The 25967-nt window shown below is 38.9% G+C and overlaps 1 protein-coding gene across 1 annotated transcript in view; it reads right to left on the bottom strand.

Moving 5' to 3' along the window:
- Positions 1-25967, bottom strand: part of LOC139696656 (atrial natriuretic peptide receptor 1) — a 370838-nt gene that overhangs the window by 156708 nt on the left and 188163 nt on the right. Inside the window, exon 14 of the mRNA XM_071595471.1 lies at positions 24578-24742. Coding sequence (XP_071451572.1) covers positions 24578-24742 — 165 coding nt within the window. The remainder of the gene's footprint in view (positions 1-24577; positions 24743-25967) is intronic.

The following is a 25967-nucleotide window of genomic DNA, read 5'->3' as shown; positions in this document are numbered from 1 at the left end:
GTCTCCGTGGGAAACCGCAAGTGGCAAAGGGAAAGGGATTGACCTCACTGCCCTAAGGCGTGAACGCAGGGCTTAATTTGAGGTGAGCTCCCACCTTCACCAATCAAACCGGCCTCAGAAATTGTTACAGCGACTTAAGTTTCATGTATCGCCTATGAATATCTCACATTTACCACCAATATACTTTCGTGCGATATAAGAGTAACGAGAATATAAACAACAACGCTTTCTGGAATAGAGACGGCAACCAGACAATGCTGCTCTTTTGGATAAACCTTTACAATGGCTATATATATGTGTATATATATATATATATATATATATATATATATATGTATGGATATATATGTGTATGTATATGTGTGTATGTATGTGTGTATATATATATATATATATATATATATATATATATATATATATATATATAAAAACACAGATGTAGATTTTTAGAATATAGAGACACACAGAAAGGACACTCACAATTTGTTATTTTACGTTTCGACAGCACGGCTGTCGTCTTCAGAATAGATTCTGAAGACGACAGCCGTGCTGTCGAAACGTAAAATAACAAATTGTGAGTGTCCTTTCTTTGTGTCTCTATATTCTAAAAATCTACATCTGTGTTTTTATATATTTGTGTGTCGCCGAAGAGCGTTCCATTTCGAAGATATTTTATATATATATATATATATATATATACATATATATATATATATATATATATATATACATATATATATATATATATATATATATACATATATATATATATATATATATATATATATATATATTTATATATACACACACATTCAAACACGAAATCCCGCCAAACGGCGAATAAATACTCATTTATATAGAAACAGATATAAGGAAAAGGGATAGGAACACACATAAAGGACGTAAACAGGAGAGGTGGGGAAGGCGGAATCAAGCAGACCACCAGAGTAAAAATATTTCGAGAGTATAAATATATCATTAATATCCCGGTCTAGGAAATATATTTACTCTACGTGGTCTGCTTGATTCCGCCTTCCCCACCTCTCCTGTGTTCGTCCTTTATGTGTGTTCCTATTCCTTTCCCTTATATCTGTTTCTATATAAATGAGTATATATATATATATATATATATGCATATATGTATGTGTGTGTATATATATACATATATATATATATATATATATATATATATATATATATATATATATACTTTTTTTTCCTTTTCGATGTGCAAATCTGAGCTAAATGAATCTACAGGGTTCGTCCGGAAAATAAGTGTACTGAGCTCAGGAAAAAAAATTTATTACACTTTTACATATCTTAAGCTAATATTCCTCAAAATAGGACCCTTGTGAGTCGATACACTGGTTCCAGCGGCGTTCCCATTCCTGGAACGCTCCCGCGAAGGCATCATCGGGAACCTCTCGAAGACTCATCGTCGACCTCTTCTCTGCCCTCCACGAACATCTTGTGCCACCGAAAGATCATGTTTCAGGACATGGCTGACTCCCCGTAAGCCTGGTTAATCATACCGACAGTTTCGGTAGACGATTTCCCAAGCTTTACGGCAAATTTGATGGAATAACGCTGCTCCAAAAACTTCGGCATCGCGTTCCGTGACGTGGGTCGAGCGTGGAGGTTCGCGTTAATAGAGCTCATCACTACACCACAGCTCAGAGCCAACTGCCTTCGACCCAGCGTCGCTTGCCAACATACCCCCCTCCAATCGCAGCTCGTCAGAGCGGTGCTGGGCGTACCTGGAGCGGCGCGCCCAGCCCAGGAGTCAGTACACTTATTTGCCGGACGAACCCTGTATGCCTGTCTACATGTATTTATGTGCACATATGAATGTAACTATAAGTTTAATGCCTAATATAATATGTATACGACGATGGGTTAAATGGAAGAAGGGACCATTAGGTCTAAATTTCGCCCAAATAAAGATCTCTATCTATCTATCTTACAATGACTCTAATTGAAACTTAATACTCTCGCCACTGTATGTCACTAAGTAACAACTACTTGCGCCATTTAATAACAAATTTCCTCCTGCTATTAAAACATTAATTGAACAAAGAGAGCGAATCATCCTAAATTTTCCTTGAAAAAATTACCCTACCCCTTTGGATGAAGCTACGATGGATGGCCACCAAATTTTTATGGCCTAGTGTAAAGGTCAAAATATCTCGGTAACATATTACTGCATATGATATAGCACGTAAAATTTAGTAAGCAAAGCAAATTAGGTTCGAAAAAAATTGATCCTTTGACCCACTCTGTTGCACGACCAAAAAATCTCCCCTGCATATATTTTTTGACTGGTTCATGTTCTAATGAACCCGATAACACGACCACAAGGTGACATAATGTAGATGCAGAGGTGCCAATGAGTTTAAATGAATCCGAAGAGAGACGGGGGGATCACAAAAATCCTCCGGAGCTTTGAAGCTCAAAGGACGGCTGATTTCATAGAGAATTTTTCAAGTTGGAGCAGTTTTTTTGGATTCCTTTTGAAAATATCACCCATTAATCTGCATACATGATTCTATGAACTACTTTTCCATGCATAGTGTCCCGCATTAGAACGAAGGCGTTTTTATCTTGGGAGTCTCATCTCATCCAGTCCGGCGTGGTTTCCATATTTCGCTTGACTGACTCCTCATATTCAATTTCAAGGTCACGAGAGTCAACGTAAATAACGGCTGAAAATATCACCGACGGATTCAACGTCATTGGAATAAATAGGGCCGCATCATATGATTTAATTCGAGCTTAGCACGAATCTCGTCACAAAATCAATATTGGAAAATTTCACGCCGAGAGAAATCAAGAAGAGGAGAGCCACAAGCTTCTATGCACATTCTGCATTGATTTCCTGTTAATGCCGTGGAATACAAAGTATACGCATGAATGGGACGTAGTTGGCTATTGGGAGGGGGGGAGGAGTTTAATCGGATGAATTTTATGCCACTGACTTACAGTGAAGCGTATGCTGCCTAATACTAATTTGCGTCCACGACCTTTTCGACTTAAAGGGCACTGTTGAAGCGCAATAGCAGACTTAATTTTAGCAATGAACTGCTCATCTGAGTTCAATATAACTCAAAGGAACAATTTTTTAGCGACTCCTAGCGAGATGACAGAAATGGTAGTCATTAAAAACATCTTGAGATCCTCCTACCCTAGCATTTGGGAAGAACTCACTATAAACGTTGCTGTAACATTTCCATCTTAGTGCCTGCACCTCCTGCCACACACATTTTTGGTGGATTTTGGAATATGTATGTAGATGTAGGCTCATGGCGCTTAATCTTGAAAAATAAATTGGCCAAATCTATCCACTCCTCTGTCCCCTTGGTGCTTTGTAAAATGGTAGCGGAAGTGAACGTCGTCTCCAGCTCCAGTTTCATGCTATTGCAGTCATTCATTCCAGGTATTCTGGCTATTAATGGAAATAACAGCCCCTAACGACTGCTGTCTTCTAAGAATCACAAAAGCTTCGCTTTGTCTACGCGAACTATTTTCTTCTTGGTTTCGCCGTAACTTCTACCTGCCTTCAGGATATTCAAAAGTCTTTTTTATTTTCGTTCCTCTATACCGCTGTCCCATTATTCTCCCTTTTTACATCAACTTCTAGTAGTCCTTAAAGACAATATTTTGTCGCATCACCTTTTCTTGTCTTCGTAGTGCGTGAACAAACGGGTCAAATATGTTAAAACATCGTAAAGCTAATGTTAGAACAATGGGCATGCTGTGACGCCACTGGTGGGTAGTCCAAGTAGATAATTTGACACGGAAGGCATTTAAAGTATTACATTGGGTGATGAGAAATTTAAAAGGAAGTAGCGTAGCCACAAAAGAAAAAGCATATAAGGTACTGGTTATCCCTATCCTAGAATACTCCTCCATAGAATGGGATCCATATGAGGTGGGACATATTAAAAAGATAGAAAAAGTTCAAAGAAAGGCAGCAAGATGTGTACTCGGAAGGTACAAAAGAACAGATAGTGTCACAGAAATGTTAGATGTACTGAAATGGGAGAGTTTGAAAAATAGAAGAAAAAAAAGTAGGTTAGGCGCGATGTATAGAATTGTTAAAAAGGACGAAGCGTGGGAAGATTTATGGCAAGGGATAGAAAAGCCTAACTTTAAGGGAAAAAACGACCATAGTTTCAAAATAAAAATAAGGACGCAAAAAACAAACAAGAAAAAATACTTTCTTTTAAATAGAACTATTATTGATTGGAACCAGCTGCCTGGAGGTTTGTTTGAGCCCTTTCAATCCAATTTTAGATGTTTTAAGTATAAATGTAAAGCAGCCACTGGGTAATAAACTTCATTGTAGTTATTAAAATATTGTTTGTATGTGATGTGGACGGCATTTTGTATGTGATGTGGAAGTTTGTTTGTATGAAATGTGGAAGTGTCATTGTATGTAAAAATATTTTGTCTCTTATCTGTTTTATAGTGCGTGTATGTATGTAATTTTCGTTGTATGAGTTATCTTTGACCAAACTTGACCGTTGCCACCAGGAAAATCGCCTAATTGCAACGTAATTGTGTAAATAAATAAATAAAACGCCTAAATAAATACATAACTCTGCCTTGCTTTGTTACCAGAATGCGTGCTGCCATTGTCTAATGCATCGGGGCATACATTCGCACGTCTAGGGTCGAGCGCCATCATGTCGGAAGAGAGGAAGTAGTTCTCACTTCAAAATCACGGTCTCAGATTTTCAAGGATGTGGAATATTTCGAAGGACATGCAGCAAAGATTTTCCCCTGCATCATGCTACGTGGCTACAGGCCACGTACATGATGCAGGGGAACGTAAACATGGCTGTATAACTAAAGCCTCGCCTTTCATGAGGAGCACATATCAGGACAATATGCGAATCCACTTTAGAGAAACTCGGATTCATTAAACCAGTAGTGGCGAAATGTAATGAGAAAGAAAAAGAGAGGTGCCATTTTACTATAGTTAGACATCATTTGGAATAGGTCGCAAGTATTTGGGATCCGTTGGAGAAAATTTGGCAAAAAGAGTTAGATAACGTCTAGAGAAAATCCGCCAGATTCGTGAAAAAATGTTATAATAAGATAACAAGTGTGACAGGCTTTTAGGGGAATTACGGTTGGGAGTCACTTGAGATGCGAAGAGAGCAAGCCAGACTGACTTTTAGAAATGTTTAGACCAAACGAGTTTAACAATGGCGCTAAAGGAATTATTATAGTAATATAAATATTAAAGACATTTAATTTACAAGTCAGGACAAGATTAAACGTTTCGTATGCATAAGGTATATTAGTAGGTGCATATATGTGTGCTGATGTATAGTACGATTGTGTATCTGCATGTGTCTAAGGTGTATAGGTTTTCATATGAATTTATACGATTTGATTTGTCGATTGGTATGAATTTGTGGGTTTTGCATGCGGTTTTATTCTTAATCAAGGGTAGTAACCTAGAAACACCTCTCGCCAAACGCCCTTGCGACGGCTTGCGGGGTACTATGTAGATGTAGAAAGTCAGATTTACACGGCGTTTCCATATCTGTAGATACGGTACCGTGGATAGATAGTCGTGCTCCGGAAAAGTTATGACTTAAAGATGAAGTTTCGCGCGACAAGGCTAAGGAGAGGACTTCACTAGCCATTCGTTGTACGCTTGAAACCATGGCTTGAAGTACGTATTTGTGGCAAGGGAAGAATGAATACGACTAAGATGGAGCCTTTGTAATTTCTTCAAGCCCCCCCGTGCCCTCCCGCGCCGTGGGGTCGTGGACAGAAGATTCCAGCAGGATGACCCAAAGTAGACTTCCAATTGCTGAACTAAGAAAAAATCTAATATTTCCCGAATGAACAGTATTTTAAAATATGCACGTTCCTAGTGATTTACTGATCGATATAAATCAACTCAAACAGTCCCCTTGGTTATATACTGCGTTCCATTTTTGACCTTCCCATGACCGTCAGTCCCTAATCTCGTGGAGCGTGCGGTCAGGAAGGGACGGCCGAGATTAAAAGGGTCGCCCACCTGCCCTGCCTCAAGTGGCGTCGTCCTGCCGACGCTCGTATAGGTAAACGCTCCACGCATAAATTACGCTCGTCCTGCGCATGCGTGCACCTGAAACGCTTTCATGTGATCTGACCCAAAGAGACTGGACAGGAGACATTGGGACGCCAACCGTTGATGAAGTCACCGTGGAATAGTTAAACGGAGGCCGTTTGGTGATTTGTTCGCAGAGGAAAGGGACGGGTCAACGGGAAGAAAGTCGCTAAAATTACGAGTGTTGGTAACGCAACCGGTTGACTTGTTCAAATGGATCGTTTTGGTGCATTTAGAGGGTCCTTTTAGCTATTCAGGGGATTTCCGCGCGGCCAGTCTGGGTTCAAATCAAAGCGGTGGCGGATTTTTCTGTGGCATTCGGTCGCCTACGCGGAGGGAACTTCCCAAGAGGGATGGATGAGAGCGTGACCTTCAAAGAAAGGGTGAGGAGAGCTTCAACAAGTGCAGCAGTTGTAGTTTGGGACGTTAAACTCTGTTTGTTCCTTGAATACCTTCGATAAGGGTCAGCGATTGTCAGCAACGGACCTCTCTCCACATTTACTCCGCTCCCTGTGATTGCAATTTCAACGGCACAAACAATTTCGGCAATCGATCACCTCTCCTAATAATTGTTAACATTCAGAGAATTTCCTTTACTTTGATTCTAGATTCTAGATTCGTGTAAGGAAAACGAGCACTTTAATATGCCAATTCGTGGAGTATTTCTCTTAATGCATCCCGTTTCTAATGTCAAAGTTTTAAGTAAAAGTTTCACTTAATTCACCCTGCAGTGCAGGGGTCGTCAATTGCTGGTCCGCGAGAGAAATGACAAGCAATAACAAAAATCACACTAATAATTTTGATGCAATTAAAAAAAATTCTGTATTAATCAAACAGATTTAAATACAATTTCGAATTAATTCAGTGTACATTTTACGAGAATCTTAATCATTTTAAGAATTTATGAGAAATAAGAGAATTCATAAGAATTCATGAGGAAAAGACCTTTGAGTATATTTCTGGAAAAAATCATGAGTGTAATCCATGTGTTTCGAAATTATGTTTTGCGATCCTTGAAACCCAAATGAAAGGGCGGTCTTAATTTAACAGTCCGAATTGCGATAATTCCGAAATTAATCGCGAGTGCTATGTATTGCATCTCTCTAAAGCCTTAAAAGTTTAGTGTTCCACTCATGGTCCCACTTGATGCCTCATGCTCGGCTGAACGCCTCAAGGCTGTTTAAATGTCCCATTCCGCGAGAACTATGCTTGCAAAAGTTTCATTCTCACTTTCTTTGAAGGTCAAAGTTCTCATTCACTTCTGTTTAGCTCGGAATAAAATGAAGCAGACGATTGAGAAGCAAGCTCCGATGCCAAAAAGTGCCGCTTTCCACTATAAATCTTCATCCTCGAAACAAAAATGAGTCATCAATTACTTTTAAAGCGATAAATCACGCTTTATCTGTGTACTGCTTGTGACTCCAGTGAAATGATAGTCTCAGAAGAAAAAAAGTAGTAAATAGCTTTTCTTCAAGATCTAGAAGACGAGCTTCTAAAAATAGCTTGCTTTTGGTCAATTGAGGATATTTCACGTTCAAATTGTTTTCGAAGGGACTGTAATGCACAATTTTTTCAAACAATCTTAAAATAAAATACTTATTTAGAAGAAAGACTCGTACTTTTCCACAGATTTTATTATACGGTACAAAGCGTTTCACCGACTTGCGGCATCATCAGGTACAAATTTGCAAAACAGACAGAGTAAGAATACGAATAGTATATACCCTCAGGACAGAGTGGGGGCGGGTAGGTTTGGAAGGACCTGAGAGGGGTGGGGGCTCGCAGGTGCGTTGATGGATTGTTTGACCATTTCCAGGCTAGTTTCTTACCAGATTCTCTTAAAGTACGAATCTTTCTCTTTAGTATGGATATTAAATACTTAAACGAAGTGAAGCCTGAAGAAACAATTGAATATATTACTTATTTAGAGTTTCATCTGGATTAGTACCGAGAGATATTTTTGAGGTTTCAGATGTGATTGCTTAATGAAGTGAGCTGGACAAGTCCTAGCTTTGACAACGGACGAATATCTGTGTGTGCTAATATTGAAGTACGAGGGCGGTTCAATAAGTACCCGTGTTTGACGACAAAGGGCGTTCCTGAGGGAAGTTTATGTTATCATCGTGTGCTGCCATCTATCAAACGACGGCGAAAGAAATTTCAGACTGATTTCAAGGTTAGTTTGGATTTGACAGCCATTCAAGTAAGACGTGTTTCGTGATTTTCGCTAAGATGGAAAAGAGCAGTATCGTTCGGTAATTCGCTTTTTGTTTTTAGATGGGAACAAATGCGAGGAGATAAAAGCAAAGTTGGATGCTGTTTATGGGAACACTTCGCCATCTATGACCACAGTTAGATATTGGTTCAGCGAATTTAAACGTGGGCGAACATCTGTTTTTGATGAGGAGCGACCAGGATGCCCGGCAGACTTGGTTACCGAGGAAATCATTCACAAAGTCCACGCCATGATTCTCGCTGATCGACGAACGAAAGTGCGCGAAGTAGCAGAGGCCGCGGGTGTGTCGACCGGAACGGCAATTAATATTTTACATGATAAGTTGGCGATGAAAAAATTGTCGGCCCGATGAGAGTTCGACAAATCCTATTTTTTGGAGGTGTTAAAAAAATGGCCGGAACGTTGGGAGAAGTGCATCTTTCTAAAAGGGGACTATGTTGAAAATTAAAAAAAATATTTTTGAAAAAATGGTTTCTTCATTTCTAACGCGGTTACTTGTTGAACCACCCTCGTAGTGCAACCACTTAGGGTGGGTTTTTTCATGGTACTACACATTACAATGCTCCTAAACCCTAACTGACATGACACCAAACATCCATCAACCCCAATTACAAATTATGATAATTCATTCTTTAGCTATCCATACTCTCAAAATGTCTTTTCTTGTCCTCCACACTCTGATACCGATTTAAGCATCTCATTTCCTCTCAGTTTCTGCTACATCCACTCGTCCTAGCTTCTTCGAATTTATCCAACAGCCATCTTTTTTCCCTATCATATCTAAAAACGTCAATATTTGTTTATTTTTCGTCCATTATATTTTCAGTTTTTCCCACATCCACACCTCAAAAGTCACCAATCCAAATTTATTCTATTCTCCCAAAGCCTTAGTTTCCGATCCATGCAACAATACGCTCCACATCAAAGTTTTCAAAAATCTTTTCATTGCATCTTTACTCGTGATGTCTGCCATTAGCTCCTGGCTCTTTGCAAACACTACTTCACCAAACGCAATTTTTATTTTGATTCCCCAACTACTCTGCCCATCTTCATCAAAAACACTCCCACTTGAACCGTTGTACTTTTTCCAGTAAGTTTCCTCCGCAAACTTTAGTACTTAACTTAGCATTTCGAACTTCTGAGGATCCCATTATTTCTTTTTCTTATGTTCGATTTTCATCTCTTACCTATAAAACTGATTATACCTGTACAATGTCCCGAGTAATGATTATGGCATGCATGCATTTATTTTCTCTCGATATTCTACTGTTTAAAGTAGGTTTTAGATTGACACAGACTAGCAAATAAACTTCCTAACATTGAGCGACGCTACAATCAATCCTTCAATTCTGCATACTTCTTTCCTCTCTTCATTCTGGCCAATATACCCATCCCTTTCCTGCCCCTACCTAGCTGGCCTCACGTTCCCACCACAATCGCTTCAACAACCAATTGCCAATCAAAATGCTCTGCATCCTTTCCTGCCTCCAAAAAATTCCCCTATCCTCCCTTGCCATAACTAACACTGTCTGTTTTGTTTCCTTTTCTGTTCATTTTACCTTTTCCATCATTTTCCACACCCACATTTCAAAAGCCTCCATCTATCTATGCATTGTTACCTTGATTCAATGTTTCTGTACTTTCAACCATGGCAAATTAGACTATATTTTTGGAAATCATAAGCGGCGTGTGAGTCATATTTGTAAAAGATTCCAAAAAACATGATTAACTAACGAAATTCTCAACTGGAAACAAATAAAAATCACGTGGTTGCCTTATCAACCAGGTCAAACTCTCAATGCTCACATGTTTCCGCGTCTTACAAAACCGGGCTCATTTTCAATGTAAATGAATTTTCATGACATACATACTCAACGCTACTATTAGCAATGCCCTCTTCCTTGTGAAAGATTCTTTGCTCTACTTAATTTTTCTTCTTTTGTCCCCACTACTTTGACCATTTTGGTTCAGAACACATTCGAGATTGGCTACTTGTTTTACCTGATCTGCGTTATCACCTCCAAATTTAATGAATAACAGATCATAGCATTTATCCACTTGATAAATAAATAAAAAAATATTAAAATAAAAAAAATTTATCAAGTGGAAAAGTTAGTTAGATCAGTTATTCATTATGTTTCACCACATCACGCCTGAAGCTACTCAATTTGTCCTAATTTAATGTTTAACTCACCTTATCTACTCCTCTAAAACTTCATAACCTTTGCTTATTTACATTCTGCGTGCACCATATATTTATAAAATAAATCATTTCGGTTATACTGCCGAAAAACTACGTCCTCCTTATGGCGTTTCCTTTTGGCCCCTTTATGCACCGGCAGTGCCTCTAGCATCGAGAAACTTCGTGCTCTAATCGAAAATTGATTCATTCATCTCTACCTCCTCTCCTTCACGCTTCCTTCCCTCAGGCCACATTCACTCTCCATATGCCGTAGGGAAGCTTCCATCACAGTTTCTCTTATAACCCTTGGGCACTTAACTTTATCCTCATAACAGTTTCAAGGATCGATCCCTTTCCAGCGTATATTACGCGTCGCCTCACGTAATGGGAAGTTATGTGTCGCCCTCGTTCGCTGTTTTGGTGGCGCGTGGGGAAATATACTGGTCCAGCACGCAGTCCGTCGGATGGGACGTTAATGGCCGGACCAATCGGTGCGCTTCGTCAGGATTAGGCCAATGCCTAAGCCGAGTCTTCGCGCTCTCTCCTTCCATCGTTTCCCCTTTCCCTCTCCTCCCCCTCCAAGGTGATGACGACGACCAATGGCACAGATGACCTCGATTTTCGTACGCCTTCCACCACTCGGCACCCGAAATGGGGGAGGGGGTGTTACCAGGGCTGTGCTGTGCGCAATGAGTATCGTGAGTGTGTATCGAATCGATATTGTTATGTTGAAAAAAATAAGATATCGCATTAAAGTCAGTCGCTTAAGAGTACTTAGAATAGAACTGTGATTTTGAAACAGTTTGCCCATGGTGTTTCTATATGAACGCTCTTTCTCTCATCGTAAAATTGTATTGTGTCGATGAGTCGAAAACGCTATGCTTAAATATGAAATAGAATTTGCGCTATATTACAACAGCGAACTTAGGTGGACAATACGTTTAGAAACAATTCACCAGCAGTCTGTGCATCATTTACAGAGACATCGATATGAAGTCGCAATATTTTGATCTTTCTCAATTTTTTTTACATGTATACTAATTGCTATATTGTCTAAAACTAATAATTTTTCTGTTTAATATTGATTTGTGATATTTTAAATCGTACACCAAGCATCATAGATTGACATCGCGTCGAATTTAAAGAAAGAATAAAGAGCAATTAGAGTACAAGACCCTAATTAAAATTTAAAAGCAGTAGCTGCTGTACACCATTTCACACCTGAGAGAGAGAGAAAGAGGAAATTAGAACCCTTAACTATACCGACATGATAAATTATCCTTGGATAAACAAGAGGAACAAATTAGCGTAATGATATGTTTAAATTAGTTTTCCCTGGCGCAGTTCGATATCACAAAAAGGCAAAATTAAACAAACAACCCAGTGTTTTTTTTACAGAAACATCTTGCGGCTACGTGCGAATTTGATAAATAATCTGGGGAAGTTTTTTTTACAAATTATCTCCATAACATAATAATTACGATATACTTATGATTTGTTCACTACGAAAGATACACCACCTGATCTTCATCGTCTTCAGCTTAATGTTTTGTTTTGATGTAGATACCATTAAATACGTCCACTGGAGAGTCGACATTTAGAATTTTAGATCGCACTAATCAGCGGTTCAATATCAAAATACAATCCCTGCCGTGAGAATATCGCTCTCTTCGTACGATACATCGAAAAATATCGCTAGCTCCCCAGTGCCGGTTTATCCCTTCCGAATCTTCGCACCCCTTCCTCTTTTTTTCACGCATTCGCAAACGTCGCAGTCGACGCCCCAGAGGTTTTCCCTATCGAGGAAAACACTCCCTTTTGAAATGCATTGCTCCCGTCAAACCGCTGTGGGGCGCGCCAACGACTCGGGCCATCGCTGGGCGTCAACAGTTCGGAAGCGAAAACCTAATGAGTCGGCAGTGACTAATAAAAGCAAATGGCTCGGGGCACTAGGGAACGATGGGGGATCGGGGTGTGAGGGGGGGGTCCATTCAAAAGAGATGAGCCCTCCTCCCCCCCACCTACCTTTTCAACCATAAAAAATTAAGCTCGGGCTAACGAGGTGACGGGGGCGGTCTTCATGGGCGTCGCCGGCGATTGAGTGGGACAGAGGAAGGATGTTGTTTTGTCGCTTGCCTGCCTTCGATGAGGAACTAAGAACCGACCTTATCCCCAAAAATTCAGTATTATCTGATATAATTACTATTCTTCATTATACCTCGTGTCTAATGAGGGTTAATCGTCTTCCCTTTCCCCACTATCTACGTACATCTCCCATTAAATACAGCTTTTTGAATGCTCAAAACATTACATTGGGTCGTCGTTTCCCATTAAAGTTTAAATACTCCCGTGAATTGCGAAATGGGCCATTGAAGGCAACAGCGCAAAGGTCGTAGCGTGACAAAATTGCTAACAACACGATGTAGGCACTTACCCTCTGGATGCACTAAACACGTAAAGTGCAGAGGGGAATCATGAAATCCATGGAGTGAATTGTTCTACAAATTCTATTGGTGAACACACAAGCTCGCAGCTTTGACACGGAATTTATAACCTGTGTTTATCCTTGCAGCGAACCAGATTGCTGCCATGTTTGCCAAACTTCTTTTGTCTCGTATGAAAATAATTACCTATAACTCATGAGTAGGGCTGATATAATAATTATTCTTTATTCAATACATAAGCAAAGTTCGTCAATGTAATAATTTTTGCAAGCTTAATTTTTAGATTTATTTTGTTCAAGGTATTCTAAACGAGTATCTTTATACTAGTACTTAGGCGTTGGAAGGTGTTTGAAGACTATTTACTTCCAAGTTTGTACATGAGAACTTCCTATTTCTTTACCCTACATTATTTCTTTCTCCATTTCTTCGTAACATCTGCCTACCTCCATGCTATCCAGAATGCCTTCCTTTCTCTCCCTTCCTCTACCCACCTCCTCTCCTCATCGTCCTCCATTCAATCACGCCTTTCACCGAACAACTACCTTTCAATATTTTATAGGATAAAAGCATGCTTTATAAAGGCAATATTGATAGCATATGACCAACATTAGCAGCAGAATAACAATAGTACCTATATCCAGTTATACACTAATGGATCTAATACAGAAACTCCCGATTCATCAGTAATATTAACATATAAAATTAAAATTGCCAATATTAATTCTTCAAATTAGAAAATAAGTTTTACATGAGGAATTTTTAATCCGATCGGTTCAAAAATGTAATTTCCGAGAGGAGCTACAAGAGTACGCTTTGCCAAATTAACTTCAACTATTTGAAACTACGTGGGAGAATATTAGGAGCAGAGTAATAGGCAACGTGGTCGTTAATGAAGATGTTTAATCATGCCCACAGTGGCTCTGGGTGCGCGGTGTGAACCAAACAACCACTAGATCAACTGCCTTCTGCCAGAACACGGATACCCTGCCTTGGCATACTTTGCCGCATACAAAATCTATACTTACGCGTCGTACCAGAGGCGTTTGATGGTGAAGTAGCATATTAATTGGTAGGGCGTGTTCATAGCCGTTAGATGTTCGCAACTGAACAAGAGACCGACCGCACCGCGTATATCCAAAAATGAGGTCAACATTCTATAGTCATTTCATGCAAAAAATAACTAATTCAGTTCGAAAGGCATTTGACACCCTCATCGAGGACTATTTTTTTCCTCCTGCCTTGGTAATAATTGGCAAGTTCCGGAAGCCAAAGGGTATCCAAGGCTTAAGGGGGAGGAGACAATCGCTATACCCACCACCATTCCTTTTTTTACGCCCCCGGGGGGAGCACATATACTATATAGGCGTGGCTCCGGGAACGCGTGGAGATTGATGGGGAGATTGTTTGTGTGTGTGTATGTGGGAGGGGGTACCGAAGGGGTTAGTCTATAGCCGACACTCCCCATCCAGAGGTCGCCCACGTCTTTCCCGCTGGCCCCTGTATCGGACGCCTCCTTCGTGCCATCGTCTCCCCATCCCATCACCTCTCTCCCATCGCTTCCCCTTCCGCCATCACCCACCGCCTCATCTCCAGTCTAAAGGCGAACGTCTCTTCGTCTTCTCCTACTTGTTCCTCTCCTCTTCCTCTCCTCCTCCTCTCACCTCCGGACTCTAAGACTAAGAGTTATTGCACGGAGTACTCTCAGGCCGTGCGAATATTTCATGAATGGAGAGATCTTGGGAGGAGTCACACGCGGGGGAATTGAACCTAATTTTCGATTAGAGTGCCACGCCCGGGTCGGAAGGGCAAAGGCTTTATTTTAGTTTCTTTTTTTAGTGTGCGGCCGGGGAGTTTAAAGATCGCTCGCTCCCCGGGATCCGCGTGAGGGGGGTCGTCGTCGTTTCTTCGCTTTTGTTTTGGAACGTCGTCTATGTTCCTTTTTTTTTTACTGCCCGCCCTTTGGTCGCATCCCATGACGCCCTTATTCTCCCTGCCCTCCCAAATGTACCGGTGGAGGTGGGGGAGGAATTCCGTGGTCACATCATCACACGACGAACACGAGTCTTTGTAGTACGTCACCGTTGTGGCCACGAATATGGGGGAAGCTGATATATTTTTTTTGGAGAGGTACTGAACTGCTGAGTGTACTTCTGACACCACTGAGTATATCGTTGAGACAAAAAAACACTCATCGGCGATTTAGACCATCTGGATGCAATGCGAGGAAAGGAATTTCGTATTGATCGATTTTAATTCCCTTACATACCCACGACTATTCGCGTCACGGTAAACCCAATACTGTTTTCCACAGCGTTTATCTACGCAAGAGATAATATTGTTGTCATTCTTTTACTGGTACTTCACAGAGCACATTCATTGTACCTTAAACTTACATCATTAAAGACGAAGATGCCAAATCCATATTTCCCACGTCCACGATATTTTCTGGAAACTGTTTTGCAGGTGTCGCGTAACTCATCCCAAAATTGTTGGAATAATGAAGCTATGGGCGGTTTCATAACTTTTATAATTAACAATAAATCATTCGTGAGAACGCACTTTGATACTTATTTGATGTTCGTTTTCCATTCATCGAATCCTCAATGTGTGTGAACGTTGCTTCAGTGCTTTCGGTATTTTCATATCCATCAAGTTACCACAAATCAACCTAAGTGTGAATTCTTAACTTCCTATTTTCGTACGAAATGAGTGGGATCAGTGATCTAAACTATATTGAATAAGGTACATAGTGTAGACAGGCGTTACTGAATCTCGAAGGGAAAACTTGGTTCAGAAATCTTGCCTAAGTTATTCACCTAGGTTTAAGTTGAATTATAGCATAATACGCGTTTCCAGTAATTTAAATATTTGGCGTTAGATGAGATCAATACTGGCTGTGCCCATTCGTTTTTTGCACGTATCCAGATTATATATAGACTTTAAATCCACCTCAAGAAAACATTATCACCTTCTTGTCGAGAGTTTTTATTTCGCTTCAATCAGCCTTTTGACTTTGTAAGCAGAACGCGAGATGGATCGGTATACATTCCAGAATTCTGTGGTTCACCATATTGTACCAAATCGTTTCAAGCACAAAGTAGGAAACGAGAAACCAAACTGCATCACATGAATCGTTTTAACACAAACAATATTCATTCAGAGAGTTCTTCGCCAGATGATGAAACATGGCATCGAAGATAACTTGAGTCTATTTCACTATTTTTTTTATCATTCACGATTAAGTACTTCAGCTAGTCAAGGACTCATAAATAGGGATATGCTCAATGAAATAAAATGGCTGATTTTGTTTGGATAGGAAGCAAATACGAGCTTATTGAGAATTTTCTTAAAATTCTCCAATGAGTAAAACCTTCCTGGTTTTCCATAATTTTACTCGATTACCTAATTCTAGTTATTACACGACTTTACTCAACGTCCTGATACTAGTTTTTTAAATCAAAGGATGAAGTAAGCATTGAATAAAGTCAATGAATTTCAATCGTATTAATTTCTGTCACCTCCACAAAATTATGCCTATAATTCCTTAGATTTCGATGATTTCCTCAGGTGAAAACATAACTCAAGACAGGTTAGTGATTGAATTTTGAGAGAACTACGGTGAAGGATGATGCCTGTCACCTCCAAATTTCAGCTACAAATTGCGATTCGTAAGCCGTAAATGCTCATTATATAAACTGTGAGACATATGCTCACTATATTGCGAGACGCGGGCACATAATCTTCAAACTCAAGCAATCGAACTATTTTCGTGGGGATTCATCTTACTGCCCGAAAAAGGGTTAGGAGGGAAGGAATATTAATTTTTAGTCGAAAGGGGCCTGATGATGAAACCCTTTATCATGCTCCAGATATCTAACCGGCGTGAACAACGCTCGACTTGGAGGGAGCAGTTGCTCGCATTCGGGGGGGGGGAGAGGTGAGAGGAAGAGTGGAGGGAGGAAGGGGGGGGGGTAGGTGCCTTACGCGCGCGCGCGCCGAAATATATTTCCCCCGCCTGGTAGCACACACAAAATTTAACCCTACAAATGCCGTCGCCTTTCTGCCCTGGAGCCCCAATCAAAACGGTTGCACGGTGAAATGAATACGTTCATTTCCCCAGCGGAAATTACACCTAGGCCGCCAAAGATCTGTTGACTGAATGCGGAGGAAAATGGCAAATGGGTGTTACGACAAGTCCTCTCAAATCCACGCCGATCCCCCAAGAAAAAAAAAACACCGCAACTTCAAACATTAAACCCCAGAGGAGATTAATCCAGTATTCTAAGATCGTTTATTATGTTGAATACATTCCCCAATTAGTTCGTGGTTCTACAAAAAGAGGAAGAACTTTTTCTTCTTTTCTATGGATTACTAAATACGTAACTAACTATTACTTCAAAGAGAGCGCTCACAGAGTCTATGGTTCATGGAGGAAAAAACCAGGTTATGATTACTACATGAAATACTTCACAAAGGTTCAAAGATTCGCATAGTAATTTAATACATTATTCCATATAATGGCACCAATAATTAATGCATACACTCCAAAACATTTTTCAAAAAGTGTTTTCTAGAGATCGTTTTGACACCAGAGGTGATATTTTTTTGGAGAGAATTTTACTGTTGAGAATCGTTATTTGCGGGTGCTGAAGCACAGTTTTGGATCTCAAAATATATTTTGACTAAGTACGAGAAGAAATAGATTATTAACACAATACGGCATTCGAGTGACGGCAAATATAGACGAGAAAATGTTGGATAAGTAGGATAGAGGGAGGAAATGAGTGAATGGAGACGGTTGGATAGTATTGAGTTGAAAAATTAGTTTGCTGTAATATGAGGTTTTAGGGTATACAGTCCGAGGTAGGCGGGACTTATATCGTGGAAGTCCTTTGTCCCTTTGTCCACTAAAATCCCCATAATATCCGGTAGACCACTGATAATAATAGAGCTTCGGGTGAAGGAAAATAACTGGATACAAAATTTATTCTATACCACTTGGGTGTGAGGAGAGCGAGGTTATATTTATCTCTTCCTTTTTCATTAAAGTTTTCTTGTTTCTCTTCCGATCGATCGCTTAGGGGGTCAGGCTCCAGGATAATTTCCTTCCTTCTCTTTATTAATGGTTTATGGGTCACATTTTCTCAGCCAGCTCCTTGGGCGACGTCTAATTCATGCACTAATTTAAATAAATACATTCTTGAACCTAACACTAAAATTATCAAATTCAATTATGAATGCAGAAAACTTAGCGTACACATTTTCCCAGAGTAACTAATTATACATGAATTCATTTCATTTAAGGTATTATTATACCTCTTTAAAGGTAGTTTTCGGCCGGTACCTAACGACTGTTTACTTCTGAGTACATATACAGATGTATTCCTCTTTCTTTGCCCAACAATACGTATTTATTCCTTCATTTCTTCCACCTGCCTTCATGCTACCTACTCTCTTCTACCCTCTATCCCCTCTTACCCAACGTTCCCCATTCTATGTATCACGACCTTAAACATACTTTTCATATTTCCTCCATCCACTTTCCCTGGCTTCTCTCGACTTCGGTTAATGGCTTACTTTAGTTTTAAAATTGATTATTTGATCAATCTCAGGGACAATCTGTTTCATCAAGTATACGTACAATTGGAACATCTCAGTTTTCCTATTCTTCCTTCCAAAGCAAAATATTGGCTAATTACGATAAATTTACCTGCAAAAAGCTGATGAGCAGTATTTATTGCATTCCTTAGCGTCGTCAAAGTTGTGGTTATTCATTAATGAAAATATTATCTTGTTATAATAAAAAAAATTAAGCCTTAATATAAAACAATAAAAATATCAACGGAAAAATATTTCTCCTCGATATTATAGTGTAACATGATGATTTTTTAGGAAATCCGAAGATTCGTGGCAATTCCGCTACCAAAGGCCTAATACGCTTCCGTAGCGGAGTACGTGGAGTTAAACATGGTTTCATATTTTGCTGGGAATTTATTATTAGGCAATCTATCGGTTATCAATAATCTGCTCTAGTTTTTGCCCTTCTATTTTTATGTAAACCTTAGCCTTTGTCTTTCTGGAAAATCGCATAACCTTTGGTTTACTATTGATTCTCATCCCATACCTGTCGCACTGAATTTCCGATTCACTCAGCAATACTTGCAACCCCTTGGCTGACTGACAAACTAAACCTTGGTCATCAGCAAACCTAACGGATTTTACGAATTCCCCGCCCACCTTCATTCCTACCTCCAGTTCTTCCCATGCCTCTTTAATCATTTCCTCTGCAGACAGGTTGAACAGCAACGGTGATAATGGGTAACCCTGCCTTACAACTCTTCCTAACACTGCCCAACCGGACTCCCCGTTCCCCACCCGCACCTGAGCAGAGTGAGACATGTACAGGTTGCGGATTAGCCTCCTTTCCCTCCAATCTATTCCTATTTTCTTCAATATACTCATTAGTTTTTCCCAATTCACTCTATTAAACGCTTTTTCGAAATCTATGAAACAGGCAAATACTTCCTGCTTGTATTCTATATTCCTCTCGATTAATCTCATTACTGCAATGGCATCACGCGTACCTCTCCCCTTCCTAAACCCAAGCTGATCATCACCCCCTAAGTAATCATTTGCCCTACTCTCTATCCTTTCGTAAATGATCCTTAGAACAACTTTAGCTGCGTGTGATATCAAACTTATCGTCCTGTAGTCCTCACATGATGTAGCCTTTATCTTATTCGGAATGGGAACTAACACTGTCTCACAAAGTCTTCCGGCCAGATTCCTTCCCCATACATGTTACGAATCAGCCTATAAAGACTCTTCCTCCCGCCTTAAACTTTTTAGTTGTTCCACAGAAATGTTGCTTATCCCCACGGTCTTATTTGATTTTATCCCCCTTAAAACCCTTTCTATCTCATCGTCGAACATGCCTAGACCTTGGCTATCTTCATCTACCTCATGTTCTTTTTCTATCTCTAAGCTTGCTGGCCTAAGTTCTTTGCCATGCAGTTCTTCTATATATTTCTTGTGGTATAAAATGAGAAACTGAAATGTAGTCAGTGCTTGGTTCGTGGATCCAACAAAAAACTGTTTTTACTTTGACCGGTTGACTATTTCAAAATATACCCTTTCGACGCACGTGGCGCGGGTTAGAAGTCGAGAAAGGGTGGATGATTACGTAGCATGGACATCCTTTGTTAAATGCCATGCAGAAAGCAGTTGAGGTGCACTCTTCACGCCCATCGGGTGGGACAATAAGCTACCCATTGTGACCTTTCGTCAAAACCAGGTTAATATCGAAGCAGTTTTAGTCTCTACCCTGCCTCCGAATTTTGAAAATCGTACATCTCTTCTGCATAAAAAGAGACGTATCAGGCGTGATATGGTAGAATATCATGATTAACTAAAAATTGGCAATATTCCACAAAATATATTATTCTGTGGAAAATTGCCAGGTTTTTATTAATCTCTTCTGCAGTATCCTACTACATGTACCTTACGGCAAACATGACACCAACTCTCTAACTTCACCCCTAGTAGCTATTATTAATACTTTTTCGTCAGCTCTCCTTAATGCTACTTATCAGCATATAAACTACCATGTTTTATCCATAAAACACACCGTTTAGACAATCCTGATAGGAGGATATTTTAAATATAATTTAAATTATCATGTATGCAAAACAGAGATCATTCAGAAATTAGGTAAAAGGGTTACCCGATATCAACAAAAAAAGTGGATGCGACTTATATAGAGTGAATAATTAATTTAAAATAGCAAAACATTACAAAATTGTTTTAACATAAACACAGTAATCAGCCCAAAGGTCGGTTTGGTAGGTGATGTTAGAGTTCACCCAGTACTAAGCCGACGCCATGTGAAATTCATACATCAGGGTAGGGGGGCCAGCTCCTTTCACTGTGCCGGTTACGGTTTCCGAGGAAGATCTAGCACCCGAAAAATCACATAGCTTGGGTGGAGCTGAGGGTGCCCAGAGAGGCTTAGCCCGGGACTAGAACCCGGGCCCTCCGGTCAGTAGTTCAACGCTCTACCTCTAGACTACCACGACCCCTAAAATTGCTTCCTTTGACGATTTTATTTGTATTTATTTGCATTTTTTTAGCAGCTATATGCTTACGGGACGCCAATAAAGCGTCGCTTCCATCGGACGCTTAGAATTAGTGGAGGAGAGATAGATTTAAACATTCATCTTGCTCAAATGAAGTAATACCACATATGCAATACTTTAAAGGGAAGAAAATTCGTTTGTAGTGGACGCAGAGTTGTAAATATTTGCCGAAAACAGCTCCTCCAAATGAACATACATATGATTACATGAGGAAATCAAATAAACTGATACATTACACACTGATGCAGAAGGTAATCAAATAACATTACATCGTTGGATAAGTTTCCAGATACTTACACCGAGCATCAGGGTTCAATTCCCGAGTTTATAGAAAACGTCTTAAATTTTCCTCTTCTTGCCCAATTGAATATTACATGAACATTACAGCAGCACTACACCAATTATAAAAGGTAAGTTAGGATGTAAAGATGATTGAAGCACTTTTTAATTAGAACAGGTAAAATTTGACCAAATAAACTCTCTTTTTTCTACTCTTACCGCGATAGTTACTGCTAATATTTTTTTGCCTTCCGACATTTATATACGTGCCAATGAAATAATTAGATAAATTATAAAAAAGGGAATCGTTTGAGACGTAATTTAAATATTTAACGGGGAAGTGAATAAACTGTTGACCAATTACGTGTGTAAGAAGAAACTAGGGTTTCTCTAATGAACTTGCAGCATTAAGACGTTTATATGACATTATGCGTATATATTTCCCAGATGACTTGGAATTCAGACAGTTCGACGTTCAAAATAAAGCTTAAAAAAGAATACATTTGGATATGATATTAAAGGCTTACACCAATATATTCAGAGAATTCGGCAGAAGCTTGCTCCTACCTAACGTGAAAATATCCCGCCTTCAATTTGAATGGCAGTGTGACCGGACGATTTAGTTCGCATGATATTCACTAGATATCGTACTCGTAAGCCAAACAATGGCGCTTTCATTTGAGCCTTGGCGTAACTGCGGACCGGCAAGGGCTTTCACGATAAATTTTAAACGAGAAAATGGTAAAAGATCAACCTACAGTCTATTACTTCCAGTCTTTAAAATTGTAAAGTTGGTTAAGTTACGTCCTTTCATGAACTTATTTAGATTTTCAATTGAGGAATTAATTCTAACACTGTTGTTTCACTAGCAGAGAAGGTCAATTTTTATTCCAATAAAAATTCACACTTTTCTGAATGTAAGGACCGATTCATTATGCTTCTGCTAAAGGTTATGTAGTTACATACTTTTTGTGAACTACTTTAACTTTTGTTAAATTACTATTATCTCATATCTTTAATGGAAAACGTATGGAAAAATTGATTACCTATTTGTCATTGCTAAAAACATTTACAAGATTAGGCTTTCTCTGAATTAAACTAATGATTCAAATATTTGATTAAGGGTATTAATGCCTAACAAATGGACAAAGTGGTGTCATCAGCTGAGAACTGGGTCACTAATCAGGGGTTAATTAGATCAAATATGACTCAGTAGCAGTATTGGTAGCACCAACTCATATGATTCTTCTTGCAACATACAAGAGATAAGGGAAAAAGAATATAAAAGGGTTGCCTTTAGTAACCACTTTTAGTCTTATTGTTAGATTTACATCAGCATGCATTTTTTCAATTCCCTATTCTTTCAAATGACCTACATGCTTACAAGATACCTCGTATATGCCAGAGGATAACAAGTGTGTAGGCATGTAATTAAATACCTATTTACCACATAAAGTTATCTCGAATCTATAATTCAAAAATTTAATTTCTCAATTATACCACCAGTTGATTGATAAATTTGCTATTTTTTATAGTGGGTTCAACATTCCTAAGACATATTCAAAGTGTGGTCTTAGTAATCAAAGTAACTCCTGATTATAACTTTTCAAGCAGGTACATTTCTCCCAACTACTTATTGTATTAAACAAATATTCTCGAAGGACCACCTTAGAGCTGGGGGCCCACCGGAGCACCACCCCTAGGTGGTCCCCCAGCCCTATTACAGTTCTGACTTGGGTCCATGCAACTTTTTCTTCTTTCCCCGACTAAAGACAGAGCTGAAAGGATAGTATTGGGAGACCATGGAAAACATCTAAAAGCATGTTACAACGTTTCTGAGAGACATTCCCGTCGAGGAGTTTCAAGGTGCCTTCCAGGCATGGCAGACACGTCTCCGCAAGTGTATTGATGCAGTGGGAGAGTATTTTGAAGAATTTTAAGCATTTGTATGAGTACGATCAATAAATCTATTTTTTCCAGAGAATTCGCATTGCTTTTATAGTGGACCTAATCAATTAGAAGGTCGGTTTGGTAGGTGATGGTAGAGAGTTCACCCAGGACTAAGCCTGACATCATGTGGAATTCATACATAAGGGTAGAGGGACCAGGCCCTTTCTCTGTATACATGTTCATGCATATAACTCTTTGAGGGCACAATAGAATACAAAATATGAATAGAAAACATGTAAAAGGACATTGACATTTAAGAAAGTTTAGGCTTTCTGCCTTCTTCAGTTAAGACTGGAAGGTTTCGGGTGGAGGGAATGCAAGGGCTGGGGTAGGGGAAGCACAGGGCATTCTGGGAAGGGGGAGAGGAAAGGGGTAAGGATCTAGTGAAGACAGTTTTGCTAGGGAAATTCCAAAGAGATCAGAATGCTAATATGTATGCAGATTCGCAAGTTCTCACTTCTGAATTTATGGCTGAATTGGGTACGGATTCTAGAGTGGTTAGGCAGATACACTGGTCGAAGGGTGTGCGTGTGTGTACGTGCATGTGTATATGTATATACTATATATATATATATATATATATATATATATATATATATATATATATATATACACACACACACACACACACACACACACACACACACATATATATATATATATATATATATATATATATATATATATACACACACACACACACACACACACACATATATATATATATATATATATATATATATATATATATATATATATATATATATGTATATATATATATTAATTAGCAACCAATTTCTTTATTTTTTTATCAAGCAGTAGCAAGAAATTTATTTTTTTTTATTCGAAGGTATGCTCACCAAAAAGTATTTTCATGCTCAAGTTATTGAAAAATTTCCTAAAATTTGCCAATTTCCTGACTATCACATCAAGCTACCACTACACGGCAATAGCAAAGAAAATTAACAGTTTTGTTCCACCTACCTAAAAATCTGACTCTGTTATTACCAGATTCCAATGGATTTCATTATTAATTAGAAATTATAAGTGGCAAGTAACACATAAAATGCACTCTATGAATAATGCTTAAACAAAACTTTGCAACTCCACAGGAAAAAACAAATTTATGCAATAAAGATTATTTTTCATGTGGAGTTACAAGGTTTTGTTTTAACATTATTCTTTATGGAACAATTCCACAAAGTTATGCCTGAAACTATTCATTATATAAAATGTACTTACCCTGTGGAGTGAAATGTTGATGTTCCGGGCAGGAAAGGAAAAATGGTCCTTGCCTTGTTAATATTTCATGCACTATGATTGCGAAGGAATAGACATCACCCTTTTGTGTTCCCTCTGGTGGAGGATTTGGCATCCTCAGAAGCTCAGGTGCAGTCCAGAGAAGGCCTGAATAGAAATATTGCAGTATTAAAAACCATTTGTAGTATTCCACTCATCAGTATTTTTATTTAATTGTTACCATAATGACTCAGAATCGTGCAAGCTGATCTTTTCTTTTTATTTGGAAGAAATTTCTATTGAAAGGAAGCAAGCATCCCTGCTAAGTGAGTGCTGGTCTAAAAATAAATTCTGAACCAAACAAAGTGATCTCAGTTTTGAATTACTTCTGCTGTTGTTGGTGTTGGCTACAAGAAAATATATTCAATTCCTTCCTGTGTGAGGAATTGTCATACCATTTATTTCTCATGCAACAATATCCAATGGAAGAAATAGTGAAACCTGCCTCTACTGGCGCATAAAATCTGCAGCCATCTCCTTAAATGGCTATTTTTTTCATAGAACAATATGCTTCACAATAATAAATGTTATATTTTTAATGGCACTCATATATATGCAGTGATCTTTTTAGAAAAGTCTCACGCCTATTTTATCACCATAGCTGACTCTTATAGATGATGAATTTCCAATGGAGAACCAGCTTTAATTTTGTGGACAAAACTGAATATTAATGTATACAAATCTGTAATGTATTATAAATATGTAATGTTAAAAATCTGTAATAAAATAATACAAACATGCTCAAGGAAAAATATAGAAAACCTCATGGAGCAAAAATTTGCAAAAATTTAACACGCTGTAAAAAAACAACATATTGCACACTCCTATGTTGCATTTCATACATTCACTGTGGAAAAATAGTTCTTGAAAAGGGATGATCTGTCATATGACTCTTGTTTGGCTGATACAGCCATGTGGAATTGTATCACTTACTTGGACCTGTATATTACTTCCATTAGCAATGGTAGTCAACCTATCATAGAGTGGAAGATTAATGTACCCGGTAAAATAAATTTGAACTCACTGCACTGGAATTCTAATCGATGGAGTTCTTTCCCTGATGGAGAAGTGACATATTTATCAACCATCAACCAAATACCACCTCTATTATTTCCCTTTTACCAAAATAGGACAATATTTTATCCGTTCTAGCAGTCCATCCAATATAATGATTAAATTCCCTTACTGCCAATGCATAAAAATGTTCACAATATGTATTCAGTCTTTGATAATCATTGTGCTGATGAAATATCCTGGATGGCTTGACATATTGCCACTTCTGTGGCCATGAAGTTGTTGACCCACCTGGTCAAAATACAGGTAACTACGCAGT

The sequence above is a fragment of the Hetaerina americana genome, unplaced genomic scaffold (assembly GCF_022747635.1).
Source record: "Hetaerina americana unplaced genomic scaffold, ioHetAmer1.1.p SCAF_7, whole genome shotgun sequence".
Taxonomy (NCBI): Eukaryota; Metazoa; Arthropoda; class Insecta; order Odonata; family Calopterygidae; genus Hetaerina; species Hetaerina americana.
The sequence above is the reverse complement of the archived record's forward strand: the minus strand, read 5'-3'. Positions and strand labels throughout refer to the sequence as shown.